Source organism: Fukomys damarensis, unplaced genomic scaffold, assembly GCF_012274545.1.
Source record: "Fukomys damarensis isolate Sample0158 unplaced genomic scaffold, DMR_v1.0_HiC HiC_scaffold_16, whole genome shotgun sequence".
Classification (NCBI taxonomy): Eukaryota; Metazoa; Chordata; class Mammalia; order Rodentia; family Bathyergidae; genus Fukomys; species Fukomys damarensis.
In genome coordinates this window covers 65,266,779-65,281,112 of record NW_022900928.1, presented here as the reverse complement: position 1 = coordinate 65,281,112, position 14,334 = coordinate 65,266,779, and the positions used below count along the sequence as shown (strand labels likewise).

General features: G+C 47.4%; 1 protein-coding gene across 7 annotated transcripts in view; it reads right to left on the bottom strand.

Moving 5' to 3' along the window:
- Cep164 (centrosomal protein 164) overlaps positions 1–14,334 on the bottom strand; it is a 73,233-nt gene that overhangs the window by 17,149 nt on the left and 41,750 nt on the right. For 5 of the 7 annotated variants that reach the window (XM_010629371.1, XM_010629375.1, XM_010629374.1 and 2 more), the window contains 6 exons: positions 13,194–13,577; positions 11,898–11,978; positions 10,050–10,136; positions 4,918–5,003; positions 4,674–4,838; positions 3,691–3,822 (listed from right to left, as the gene is read on the bottom strand). In XM_010629371.1, the coding sequence (XP_010627673.1) occupies positions 3,691–3,822; positions 4,674–4,838; positions 4,918–5,003; positions 10,050–10,136; positions 11,898–11,978; positions 13,194–13,577 (935 nt within the window). The remainder of the gene's footprint in view (positions 1–3,690; positions 3,823–4,673; positions 4,839–4,917; positions 5,004–10,049; positions 10,137–11,897; positions 11,979–13,193; positions 13,578–14,334) is intronic. The other 2 variants (XM_010629376.1, XM_010629378.1) reach the window with 2 other exon arrangements.

Below are 14,334 nucleotides of genomic sequence, written 5' to 3'. Positions count from 1 at the left end.
GCAGCCAACAACTGTACTATAGGATAAGCCCACTGTGGCTGAATAAAGCCAAAGGGCCAAAGAGACGAGCAACCCAAGGCAAGGCTCTCATCACAGCTGGTAGGTTGTGGCCTGAGGTCAAAACCTGAAGCTTGGCTCAAGAGTTGGCAGAAACAGGAAGAGTGCTGTCCCCAGTGGGTTTTTACCCAGAGTGGCTCAGGGCCTTGTTTCCATGTCCCCACTGGGGCTCTGCTTGCTCTGTGAGATTCAGACCAGCTATGTGGGAACAGTCCCCAGAGATTGCTCTCTGCCTCCCAAACTGAGTTAACATCAATGTACACAAACTCGCAGAAAAAAGCAGTCCTGAAGTCTGCCACAGTCCTTTAAGCCAAGCACGGTGGCACACATCTGTAATCCGGGCATTCTGAGAAGCTGAAGCAGGTGGGTCCCAAGTTCGAGCCCAGCTGGAGCAATTTAGCAAGACCCTGTCTCAAAATTAGAAAAAAAAACTGAGGATCTATCTATCTGTGGGTGTAGCTCAGTGCAAAGGTTCGGGGTTCAGTTCCCACTTCTGGGGGGGAAACAGCATGGAGGTCCAAGGAACAGGTAACCCCCGTCCCTCACCTCTAAGGGAGTCAGGCAGGAGATCCTTCTGAGATAAAAATGTAGCAAAAGTGGGGCTCTATGCTGTTTCCCCAGTGGTGGCAGGTTTTCATCTGCTCAGAGTTTATTAGTGTTTGGAAATGGGTGAAAGAAATTCAGAGCTAACTTGAATGCAGGCACAGGTGGCAAGATACATTGGTTATTAGTTTATAAGATGTCTACAGAGTAACGAGAGTTGTTGTTTTGCTTGTTCTTCAAGGAATATTCAAAGTGAAAGTCAGAAAATTTCCAGCAATGAAAGCCTAAACAGGATAGTGTTTCACCTCCTAAAGTGACTTTTTTAAGGCCAGTCCACCCTTGCACTCCCCAGTACCTAGGCCATGAGACAGAAACTTGTCTCAGCAGCCCTGACACAGTAGCTCAGTCCACCTCAGCAGGAACGTGTGGGCAGAACCCAAATCAAAGAGGAGCCAGCGAGAGTCAAGCAGAGATGCTAGTCCGTCACGTCCTGCCCTCCCCACCACCCCCACTGAGGACTCAGAGCCCCCTCTCCCTCCAGCTCTACACGCCAGATGGAAGACAGCAGGCGGGAACAGAACAGCACAAGAAAACGGGGCTTAGGAATCCCACTGCAGCCCTTGATACCAGAGAGAGGAGAGAAGTAGCTGACACACCATCGAGACCCATCCTTCCCTCTTTCCTAAAAATCAGAACCAGACCAGAATCAGTCTTGAGCCGTGCCATCAAATCTTTTCTGCTCCCTGTCCTCCCCTTCCAGATTCTGGCTTCCCCTCAGTCCCCTGATGGTCTGACTGATGCAGATGTAAGCAGCATGGCCGCCATCTCCTTTGAGAACACTGCCCTCCGAAAGAGCCTCCCCCCGCAGCTCTCCGCCTCATCAACCCTCCAACTCATTTCCAACCTTGGTTGAAAACATCTTTTCTCCCTGCCATGGTACCTTAATGTCTGTCTCCCTTGTGGGCTGCACAGCTATGTGGAGCCCCAGGGACCGATGCTGCAGGAAGATGGGGCATCAGATCGTGTGGCAGCACATGCCCAGGCAGCACGCACCAGTGAGCCTGCTCATGCACCTGGCAGGTAGGCAAATGGGGCTGTTTTTCACTGGGCCTCTTCTGCCTCCCCAGGGTATCCAGAATGCCTCTCTTAGGTCCAACAAACACAGTGAACAATGCTCGCAAGATCAAGGGAATGATTGGGAAGCTGAAGACACCAGGGGAAGAGGCAGGTCTGATTTCTAGGCCAGCCCATCGGGTGTCAGCCTTTGGAAGACCCAGTTTCCAACAGCAAAGGAAAGGCTCTGTGGGGTATAATCAATTCAGGCTGGCCACCCAGTAACTTGGGAACATGGGGGACACTCGTGGGAAAGCAAGGGAGGAAGGCAGAGAAGGAGACAGAGTGGAAGGCAAGAGAAATGGCACTCCAGAAACATTCTGAAGTGGCCATACTACCACTAAAGCTGGGATCAGAATTAAAGGGATCACATGTCCTATCACATTCAACCCAGTGGTTTTAATTCACTTCCCATCTATCTCTCTGCAACCCTCACAAAAAAACATTAAGAGACAAAGGAGAGGCTATCCCTGTGTCCCAGGCCCAGCCTTCTAGCCTGCCTCTGTCCCCCTCTCCCTTCTTCTCTCTCTCTCTCTCTCTCTCTCTCTCTCTCTCTCACACCTAACCTTTCTGTGTCTAACCTTTCTGACCTGCTGTCAGACACAAAACTGCTCCACACAATACCCCAAAAACCAAGAGATGCATTGCATGGCTAGAAAAATTAATTAACAGGAAGTCATGAAAACTGAAAAGACTCAGGAAAGGAAGAGAAGGCACTTCCTGAGGGGACCATGTACCTGAGCCTGAAACTCAAGGAGAGTCTTGAGATCCCAGCCCAGGCAGCATTGCTGGGATGGGAGAAAAACAGAAAGTTGGGGCATCAACCAGCAAGGCACACAGCAGGGAATGAAAGCCTCAGGCTTTCTTCCAGAGGGAGGGTCAGAGGGAGAGGTCCCTCTGACCCCTGTTTAGATTTTCCTCTCTGAATAACATTCAGAAAGCACCCTGCTCTGAGTGTCATAGCCACCAAGGAAACTTGGGAGGACCACATGATTCCCAGGTCACGGTTTCACAGTACAGTATATTGTCATCTGAAACCTGTGGCTACCCCTCCCCTGCACACCTCCTGCAAGGTTACAGCAATCACATGCCATCATAAGCTCAGGTGCCCTGCAGCTCAGGGTGACACTGCCTGTAAGTCATCAGTGCAGCAACCTGTTTCTGCTCACAGTCAGCCCCAACTCCTTTGTTCCTCTAACTCACATTGGGAACAATGCATAAATCCTGGCACCTGTCTTTCTCCATCCAGAGAAAAGGCTGCAAAGCAAAAGGCAGAAGTCTGGGGCTGTAGTGATGACAGTCTAATGCTAACTCTGTAACTAACTAGTGATTCAACCTTGGCCAGCTCTCCACATTCTGAGCCTCCATTTCCTTATCTGAAGAGTCTCAAAAGCATACTGAGCTCTGAACCCAGGCACACAAGATATATTCTGTATGCTATATAATTCTGTTTATATAAAAGTGCAGAACAAGAAAAATAAATTTACAGATAGAAGCCACAAGAGCGGAGACCTGAAGTGGGTGGACTGAGGGGACATGAGGAAAAGTTTTCTGTCAGATCTGAGCGGTGGTTATGTGGTACACACACATGCACAGGAACACACACACACACACACACACACACACACACACACACTGACTCATACACTTCAAACGTGCATACCTCAACAAGAAAAAAAAGTGCATGGTAGAAAAGGAACATGATTTCTGCTAATGAACCAGAAGGGTGCCCACTTATCTACCTCACACCTAGGGTCCAGGCCAGAAGCCCCAGTATCTAACCTAACCCATGCAAGGATCTACAATTGTGAGAGAATAGGGCGCTCAAGGCTATACAAAGAGCACCAGGGATGCACTCCATCACTCCCTGAACTCCAACCCTTGGGCCAGAGCAGCCCCTCTCCATCACCCAAGAGTGGGCACTCAGCAATCTATATACAGTGAGGACAGGGACAAACACATAAAACAGGCCCTTACACCTCCGGAGAGACTGGTGGGACAGTACTGACTGCCACATTCTCCTTGGGCTCCTCGGTCGCTTTCTGCCCAGGGCCCAGATCCTTGGCCTGGCCTCTCTCACGGGCAGCTGCTGGGCTTGGGGCCTGCTCCCTTGAGAACAATAAGGAAGTAACTGTGTTAAAGCCAGTGGGAAGGCAAAAGGCTTGACTTGCACACCATTCAGGGCCAAAGACCTGCAATAGGACAAGAGGGACAGCCCCAACAAAGTTTCCCTGCCTCAGAACTTCAACCTCCCACTTCCCTCCCAGCCTCTTGCTGAGTTGTGTGCATTGAAGACCAGACAATACACCCTTTAGGGGAAGCAGAGTCATTGCGACATCCGCAGAGAAGCTCTGAAGGAAGTGTTCAGTGGACGCGCTGATTGACCATCATTGCTACTCAGTATCCCCAGTGGCTCATCCCAACCAAATGAATCCTAAAACCAGCATCTTCCTCTTTCCAGGAGACAGAGGCACTGGCAAACGTACGCTGGACTCTGGACCAGGCTGGAATGGGAAGGTTCTGTCAGCTCTCTCAGCGGGCCATGAGTCTGTACAACTCTCCCTCTCTGGACCTAGCAGGGTTCTTGCTGGTGTGCTGAGTGATCAGACTGCTGACAGGTGAAGAGGGGACAAGGAGAAAGGGCCCTCCTGGCAAGAATGGAGCAGCCAGGGCAAAGTCTCTGTCCCAATCCCTGGCAGAAAGGCCACAGGGACAGAAGAGAATCTTCAGTAAAGAGTTCCAAGCTCTCCTATCGGGCTGGCTACCCCAATTTCAGTTGCAGAATGAGGACAAAGATGAAGTAGATTTCCCCATTCTCCAGTTCCTGTTGCTGCTGCCGCTGCTCCCACCCTGGCTCTAGCCTCCACCTCCAGGTCCACTCCACTCCTGTCTCCCTCAGCAGCAGGGCTGACACACAGAGGGGCCACCACCACCCAGGTGTGCTTCTCCCTCACCCTTACCTCTGGAGGGACACCGGCAGGATGGGGCTGGCTACAGAGTCCTCCTCAGGCTCCCCTGCTTCCATCCACTCAGGTTGCCCCTCAGGAGGCTTTGGAGGGTCTTCTTCAGTGATCTGGCTATGAAGCAGACTCTGGGGCCACTCCCCATGTAGCAGAGGAGACAACCTGGTTAGGTGAGCCAGAGCAGCAGTGTCACGCCCTCCATTTGGAGAGTGGGGAGAGAACAACCTCCCACATACTATACCTCTCCGAGCCTTTGCACTGCTTGCTCTGGAGATCTTCTCGGCTGGACTGGCTGCCATCCTGGTCTCCTCTTCCTAACCCCTGAGTCTGTAGACAAGAAGCAGTAGAAAGTATATATTAGCAGGGTCTGCACTGCAGAGGTCTCCCCCTCCTGCTGACTCCATGCTTAGTAGAAAGCACTGATGGGTGGCTCTCAAGAGGACAGGGGCCACATGAGACACAAAACCAAAAGCCTTCCTGTGATGGAGCTTCCTGAGCCCTGACTAAGCCCCAGCCTCATAGTAGAGGAGGAAACAAGTGACCCCAGCCACTACACACAGAGCCAGGGGCCTGGGGGCACAAACAGAATGCACAAGAAATACAAAACCTGCCTCCTAGTGCTGGAAGCCTGCACTGCCACCTGCAAAGAGAAAGCAGCGCGATCCACGACTACTCAAATCCACTGAGGTCTTGATGAGCAGTGCCAATGACACTGCTGAAATTAAGTAGGCAGCATAGAGGGGAGCTGGAGAGTATATCAGAAAGGAAGGATCCTGGGGAGCTGGGATACTAGTGGAGCAAAAGAAGGATCTGCCTCAGGACAAAGGGGTGCCTTCTGGCACTCCTGCGAATGCTCCACTTGGGGTTTGCTGGGTACAAAGGTCCCATGCCAGGTCAATGACACCCACTCTCAGCCAGGGATTAACATCCATTCAAAAACAACCCCCAAATCTTATCTGAAAGCTTGGGTGTCTAGGCGAATTTAGCAAACTGGTTTAAAAAAAAACAAAAAAAAAAAGACTATTTGTGATGATTCAAGTGTTTCCCAGAGTATAGGATGCAGTCAGCCTGGGGTCTGTGCTAGCACTCTCTGCCTGGGAAGTCTGTGCAGTGGGACAGTGAACCACAGCACCCAGGGCTTCTGCTTAGGATCAGATGAGATCATGTACATAAGCCCAACTCCTGGCCCAGAGAAGGCACCGTGAATGTGAGCTCCTCTTCTCATGTGCCTCTTCCTCTCCCCAAGACTGAGGCAAACAAAACACAGAAAGAAAAGAAAAACAAAAGCCTTTGCCAGTGCCAGTCCCCATTCCAGGACCTGTACTCCTTCTGTCACCCCAACAGGAGCCCCGTCTGTTCTAGGACACAAGGATCAACAGGGAGAAGGGCAGGAGACAGCTCACTCTATCTTCCCCAGTGGGGTTCCCAGCCCTGTACCCAACCCCCAACACACCTCTCCACTGGCAGCCTGAGCCCCAGCAGCTGTGGCCAACTCTGCCATCTGGATGGGCAAGGAAGGGCATGGCTTGAGCTAACACCCAGCTCCCCCAAATTATATTAAAAATAGCAGTGCTGCATGTGAGTGCCTCATGGTGCCTGCAGCAGAAGGGCTCCCTGCCAGGGCTGCCACTCCTCATCGCATCAGCCTAGGCAGAGCCTGCAGATGATGACAGGGGCATGCAGCCCCCCGATGCTTCCAGTACTCAGCTCACAACGTGTCTTCCTCTGAAAACCACACCAAACTCATCAAATATCTCCCTCTCTCACTTTTCAAGGAAAAAAAAATGGCACAGGTCAACTCCATTTAACAAACTAACAAAGTACAGTGATCACAGTAATTGAGGGACAGAGCCCTGAGTCAGGAAGGACTCAAGGGCTATAAGCCAAGTACTGTGAGGAAAAAGGCAGGCACACTGGAGGCGAGCCGCAGGCCAAGTCTCTTTGCCTCATTCCTTCTTGTTTCACCGTCTATATTTTTATAAGAAACTGAACTAGTTCCCCAGCCACAGAAAATGGAAACCTTGGCAGTATACTCAGACAGAAGGTTCTCTGAGTGGAGTTTTACTTGCTTCCTAGACCTTTACACCCCAGAAAAGGAAGCAAAGCATTTTTCAGAAAGGTGAGACAGCAAGCACATCCTGGGCCTCTGGGCTGAATGCTCAAGAATTCTCAAGACACTGCACCCCCATCCTTAAGTCAGCTCCATGGTTTGGCTTGGTTTAAAACCCAGGCCTCAGCTAAACAAAATATGGCACATTCATATAGCAGGAGTCTATGCAACCACTAAAAAAAATAAGAGAGGTATGTCTATATGAAATAATTCAGAGTCAATTCATAAATTTAAAGTACATATTGTCAAGCATTTTTGGTAACACAATCTCAATTTTCTGTGGAAAGCAAAAAGAAGTTACAAAAACAAATTACACATACACGTACATTTCTAGAGAGGCACATGAAAAACATAAATGGAAACCATTCTTAGTCCCTGTGAAATAAAGGCTGCAGGAAACAGGACTTTGACCTGCATTATGATCACTTCTTTGATTTATTCTAAAATTCACTGTCTATAATTCATCTTGCCTATGATAAGTTTCAAAGGAATATACTATACAAGGAGTGACTGAAAGATATAGTGAATAGTTAAATTTTTTAAAAACTTATTAAACTAAAAGACACATTGCCAAGAATGATGAAATAAATGTGTTCAAAGCAGGGAGAATATTTTGACTGCTTTCAAGAGGGCTAGTGATAATGTGTCTTTTACAGTAATAATTTTTTAACGTATTCACTATATTTTATGATCATCCCTCATTAATCAAACATTTACAGTAATTTCTGTCAAATAAAACCATTACAGTGTGTTCTCATCCACCTTATTTATTGGATCTGGCACTGTGCAACTTCTGGCTCTTTTTCAAAGTCAAAATGACCATGAAAAGTAACTGTTCTAAATTGATTCAGGCGCTGAGGAGCCATGACAGTGCAAGTAAGGACATTCATGAACGAAGACTTCTAGAACTGCTTCACAAGAATTCTCCTGGCAAGAATGATTGGGTAGGGCTGGGGATTTAGCTCAGTGGCACTGCAGCTGCCTTACAAGCTAAAGGTCCCAAGTTCGATCCCTGGTATGGAAAAAAAAAAAAAAAAAAAAAAAAAAAAAAAAAAAAAAAAAAAGAACGATTGGGTAAGCATATTCAAACTGAGGGGGGAGTCTTTTGAGGGGGATTAATGGCAAAGTGTCTTTTGCTGTAATAATTTTTTTTAATTTAAACAGTTATCATATTTTTTATTGTACTTCATACGTGTGGTAAAATGTATCAAACTGTGAACATTAACCTTATTTTATTTGAATCACAGTGGTACCTCAGTTCACGAACTCAATTCTCTCCATGACGCTAGTCGCAAACCAAACTTGACAAAAAATGAATCAAATTTCCCCATAAGGTCAATACTGAACTTAACAACTGAATTTGATTTGGTTTTTGTCCAATTCAGTTTGTGACTAGAATTGTGGAAAGAATCAAGTTCATATTTCAACAAAGCTTTTTCTTCCTTGCCTGTGGTACTGAGGATAGAACCTATATGCTCAGGCATGCTAGGCAAGCTCTACTTTGGAGCTGCACCCCCTAGCCCACAAAACATTTTTTTGTTTTGTTTTGGTACCGGGGATTTGGTACTCAGGTAGGCGGTGGAACCACTGAGCTAAATGCCAGGCCCTCCACGAAACATTTTTTAAATGAACAAAAACTAGGCCTGCTCACATCTAAGCCTCTGCTGTGGTTGTGTCCTTGGAAGAGGACAAGAGACAATGCAGCAAAATGGACCAAAGCCCAAAAGAAGCACAAAGGAGACTGCAGTTAGGGTTCTGTTTGTCCCACAAAAGGAGTGCTGCTCATTCCTCTGGTTCCACCTGCCTGCTCAACCCTCCACACATACCCTGAATACAAAGAGAGCTAAAGGCTGAGCCCTACCAAGAGCCAACCTGAGCAACCAGCACTGCCTACCACTCAACAGGCTGGGCTCAGGTGTAACTTAGGGCTTCCTGTGCAAGGGCAGGCTGACTCGGGATGCAGGTAGGGGGCAGTTCCTGAGAAGCAAAGCCAAGTCAAGCTCTGCTACTACTTTACACCAAGTGGTAGGAGACAAAAAGAGGCTGTTGGCCTCCTTAGGTCTTAGGTAGGACAGAGAAATCTGCCAATTTTAAAGCTCCCAAATAATTCTAATATTGGCCAAATTTCTGAGCCAGAACAACTGAATTCACTCCAATCTACCCACACACATCCTACCAACTCAGCAGCTCTCCCACTCACTTGCTGCCAAAGGGGCCTAACAATTTACCTGCCACAAACTCCTCCTGACTTCCAATTTGCCCTTGTTTGTACTTTTATATCCTCAAGTACCACAAATAGGGTGACCAAAGTCTAGCAGAAACCTGGTGGAAGGACAACAGCCCAGGAAGGCATCAGCCACACATGGGAGGAACATGAAGGACTCAAATGCAATCAACCTAAAAACTCTAGCCTGTCCCAGCATTTCACTAAGGACTCCCAGGTTGGGTTCATACTAAACATGTTTAGCATGTTTGCTTGTTTGTTTTACCCAATAAAATTCTATTTCACTCAAACCAAATGCTCCTTAAATTTGCAGAGATCATGTGCTAGAATCTTTCTGATCAACCCAGAAAGGGGGAAAAAGACCAATCCTCTTGTCTTAATCCTCAAGGACAGGATCTCTGTTTCAGTCACCCTTATAGCCTACCTGGGTCAAATGTCCTGGTGCCCACACAGAGGGTACATCTGACAAGGAAAGACACATAACCATAAAACAAAACAAGAAGCCCTAAAGGGAGCAAAGAGAAGGAACAATTCATCCTGCTTGGAGGAGGGAGCTTCAGAGGTGGGCCTCCAAACCCAGAAGGGTTCTGCTGTAGCAGAAGGGGAAGAAAGCAGCAGGCCCAGCAGTAGTTGAGGTGGAAGGGCTACTCAGAAGGATGAAGGGCAGACTCAGCCGATGGGGCAGGCGGGCTGAGCATGAAGCTGGAAAGGATGGATGTATGGCCCAAGCTGGGAAGGGCCATTAAAACCAGTCTCCACAACACTTCGCACATAAGCAGATGTGGTCAATGATCAGTTGCTCAATGAATGAATAAACTGATAAATAGATAGAGAAAATGGTTTAATTCAAAGCAGCAACAGAGTAGGAACAGTCAGAAGCCCCATCAAAGGTACAGTCAGAGCCATGCCTTAAGGAATTAAAAGGGAAACAACATTCAGAAGAGCATGCCAGGATGGGCAAGAATCACTGTGGACTATCCCAAAAAGTGGCTGCCATGGAAAATGAGGTCCTAGCCCAGTTGCACCCAGAGAGACTTACCTCGCAGTGGACTCCATCGTGGAGGTCTGGGGAAAGCATATCACCATCTAGCAGGTCCTCTGTGACTCGGCTATGAAAACCAAATTCCTAGAGACAATGAAGATAGGAAAGTCAACTATGTCTCTGTCATACGACTCACAAAAGCCTCTCCTCTACCCCTAATGTCAACCTTCCAGAAAAGCATCCAGGTACTGTGCTAAATAAATATGTGGCCATCTACTAATTTAATCTTCAAAATAATACCAACTAGAAGCACAGATGTGATAAAGCAAGTATAGAAAAATGTTTATTGTAGATGCTAAGTGGTATGTGAGTAATCACTGCAAAATTCTTTTAAGTTCTCCAGATGTTTGAATTTTTCATAATAAAATCACGGGCAGAAATAATCACAGATGTGGAAGCAGGCTGGGAAGCACACACAATTTGCTCAAGGTCACACAACTGATAAGCAAAGGGATTGGGGGTCAGACAGGCCCTGGGGCTGACTCCAAAACCCAAGCTCTTTCCAGGATATGTGCTGCAAAGCATGTCACTTTCCAGCTGTCTCTCCCCCTCAGTGCCCAACCAGGGCAATACAAGTGCCAGAAAACCTGTGGGCAGCTTGGAAATGAAGTTTGGTGGGCAACTTCCAGCTCATTCAAGCCTTCCCCCTTCACCTATAAGCACCCCTCTGGATGATGGGAATTAATTAACAGTGCTTTCTCTGCAGACTTCTCTGTAGGACAGGCAGCAAATGCCTAACCCAGGGCCAGCTCCTCAATGCCCATTGGCTGTCACAGGACCACCCTCACACCGAAGTCAAGATCCTGCTGGGCTAAGGACTGCTGTCCAACAGCATGCTAATGGGGACAGTTCTGCCATCGGCCCCAATAAATGGCGGCACACCCAGACAAGGGCTAGTCCTGCTGTCCATGGCTTTCTCCCTCTATCCCATAGAGGGGTGGCAGGGGAATGACAGGCACATTTCACCACATGGTGGCTGCTTTGGAGGGCCAGATTCTTAGCTTCCAGATCAGTGATACTGGCTGAACACGATATGGCTACTCTTCACCAATGGTTTTTGCCAACAACAATAACTTTTCGTCTCCCTCCCTAGTTTGTGGGGTTTGCTCTTTCGGTGACACTCATCTTTCAGTTTGAATTCCACTCCACATATTGTATCTGCCATCTTTCCCCTAGAGCACACAGCCTCCTAATTCCTCTTCCCCCTGTTCCATATCATCACTGCTCATCCTTGACCCTCGCCTACTAATCTCTTGCCTTTCATCTACATTCTGCAAGCAGATGGGAGGGAGGTATTCAGAGGTAATACTTGGCCCAAAAGTACCCCAACTACTCCCCTTAGACTCAGACACAGCAAATTAAGAATACTGCAGGTTGGGCAGAGGGTCTGGGACAAAAAAACTATGGATGCTTGTACTCTAGGACAAAACCTTCACCATAGCAGCCCTCCCAGCCAAAACCTAGAGATTGTACCTTGCTTCATTGCTCAGTGGTACTAGAAACACAACCTCTAGACCTGGGTAGCATCCCAGCTAGAGCTTACAAGAAGCTCACATGATCTCATAGACAATTCACTTACAGTAAAAGTAATAACAGCTAACATTTACTTAATGTCGAAAGGCTCATGTTTTACTTCTCTACCTCACTTTATTCTCCTAGCAAATATATAGACAGATACACTTATCTGTAGTTAACAGGTTGAGAGATAGGAGCTAACAAGGCCCAATGTTGAGTCCTAACTTCTCCACTTACTACCTCTGTGATGCCAGACAAATTACTCAACCCAGGAGACCCAAAAATCCATGCTCTTGTCTCCCACAATGCTGCCTCTTATTGCAAACTCACCAGGCCAAGGAAGCACTTGGGGTCAGAAGCCATGGAGTCTGAGAGCTGTGGTTCCTTCATACGTTCACTAATCTTCAAGTCCTAAGGAGACAGATGCACAGAGAAATCCCCAGAGCAGAGCAGAGCAGAGGATCAAGCCAAACTGAAATCTACCTCTTCTTAAAACTGCAAAGACCCTGACATTCTCTCCAGACACACATACAAATCTCTCTCCCACGCCCAGCCAGGGCTGAGTGGCCCATCTGAGTGCAGACAACCATGCTCTGAATCAGATCAGTCCAGTGTCACATGTGAGAGGAGGCAAGTGCAGTGGAGATGATTAGAAAGTTGGCAATACAGAAGTTTGATGCTATACTAAAAAATGGGAAAAGGATACCTTTTCCAGGAAGTAGATAAAAGCTAAATGAATTCCCTCTGCCCTGAGAACCAAAGGATTAGAAAACCTAAAATTCCAAAGGCTATCCAAAGACATATTTCTGTCCATTATAGTCACGGGCATAGTCTGGTAAAAGCAACCATTTCCATGTCTTGTGCTGCCTCAGAAAGAGCCATTCAAATCAAGCAGAAGAGTCTCCTTGCCAGGCATGACAGCACACTCCTGTAATCCCAGGATGTGGGATCCTGAGGACTGCAGTACAATACTAGCCTGTAATTCCAGCACTCTGGAAGGCTGAGGCAGAAGGATCACAAATTCAAGCCCAGCTTGAGCAACTTAACAATTTAGCAAGACCTTGTCTCAAGGTTAAAAAAAAATTTAAAAATAACTAGAGATGTAGCTCAATGCAATGGCCTTGGGTTCAATCCCCAGTGCCCCCCCCCCAAAAAAAGGTTTTTTTTGTAACTTAATATACTTGTGCTACTTGTGCTGGGGCAGAACACTATCAACTATGGTACCCTTCGCCCTACACACACACACCTCTCTCTACAGAGGAATTCAGTCAAATTGCAGTAAACCAAACTAGAAGTAGAGGGAGAGGCAGGGAAGGGAAAGAAGAAGTAAGCAGGAGCAGTGAAGAACATGAACATCCCAGAAGGGGGCCAATGGAAAAGCTCATTTCTGCTCTAAATTTCTAGTGCCAGCACATTTGCAGTTGCACTCAGGATTTTACTGCCTGCTGGGTCTGGGTATATTTGTCACAATTAAGGCTTATGGCTGATGCTGACAGCCCAGTACAAGCCTTCAAATGAAGCTTCTGACTCAGTAATGAAGGTGTGGGGATAGGAAGTTTCACAGGGTCAGAGACAGCAGCAGAGGGTACAGGTGGCCAGTACTTAGGGGACACCACAGTGACTTACTTCGATGGCATCTGATCTGCTCTCTTTTGGGGTAAAAGCCTCCTTCTTTAGCTCTTTTGCAGCTTCTTCTGTCAAGGAACCTTTCTCTCTTATATCTATCAGTTCCTCTTTAGAGCCCTTTTTAGAGGCCTTGGCAAGCTGATCAAGCCCAGGGTCGACTCCAGGAGTCACCGGACATGTGAAAGCCACAGGGTCACTCTTCTCATTCTCTTCTTTTCCTGGGAGCCAAGAGCTTGACCTTCTGTCCTGTGGTCCCTTGTCATCAGCACTGCTCAGACTACTGTCTGCACCTTGTCTGAAGAGCTTTCCAGGAGTAGTGGGGCCAGCAATGTCTGAATCAAGAGAAATGTCCTTCTCCACTGGCTGACTTGTTCTTGGAGACTCCTAGGGACCACAGATGATGTCAGAAAAGGAAAACATGAGGAATACAGAAAAGCAGTTTAGAGACATGCTACAAGATAGAGCTGCTATTTCCTGACTCCCGTGGACTAGTGCCTGGGTTTTCACCCCAAGTTTCCAACACCTAACACAGATTCCTGTCCACTTCAAATCTACTAGGTTGGAATTTCTATGGTGATTGGATATGTCCAACTGGACTCCTATCCATTGATGGGCTTAGAAATCACTGCATTGAACTACACAACTCTCCCATCATCTATCACGTCCTCTAGTAATAAATCTGTCTCTTTCCAGCCCCGTTAGCCAAAAGACTACAAACTCAGAAGCCAAGATTCATTTAAGATGATGATAAGAAATCACGAGAGAAAGATGGCAGCAGATGAAACCAAAGAGCGTTCCCTTCCTCCCCAAAGCCTCCCTTGTACAAGCTGATCATTGACAACTTTGCAGACAGTTTCCTCCATCCAGGACAGTCAATTTGGGTCCCCTGGAAAGCAGATGTCATGATGGGGTTAGATGTACAAAAGATCTATTAAAGGAAATGTCTGTTGGGATAAAGGAGACAGGGAGGCCTTTCAGAACATGATGCAGCTCTGAACCGGTTCCTGGGGAGAAGGAAGACAGGAGAGATGGAAGGAAGCACAGTATAGTTCTGAGAAGTGACGTCCAGCCCAGTACAGCGTTCCAGCAGAATATCACTAAAGGGACCGCACTCAGGCGGGAATAGCCTTGCCCTTCAACC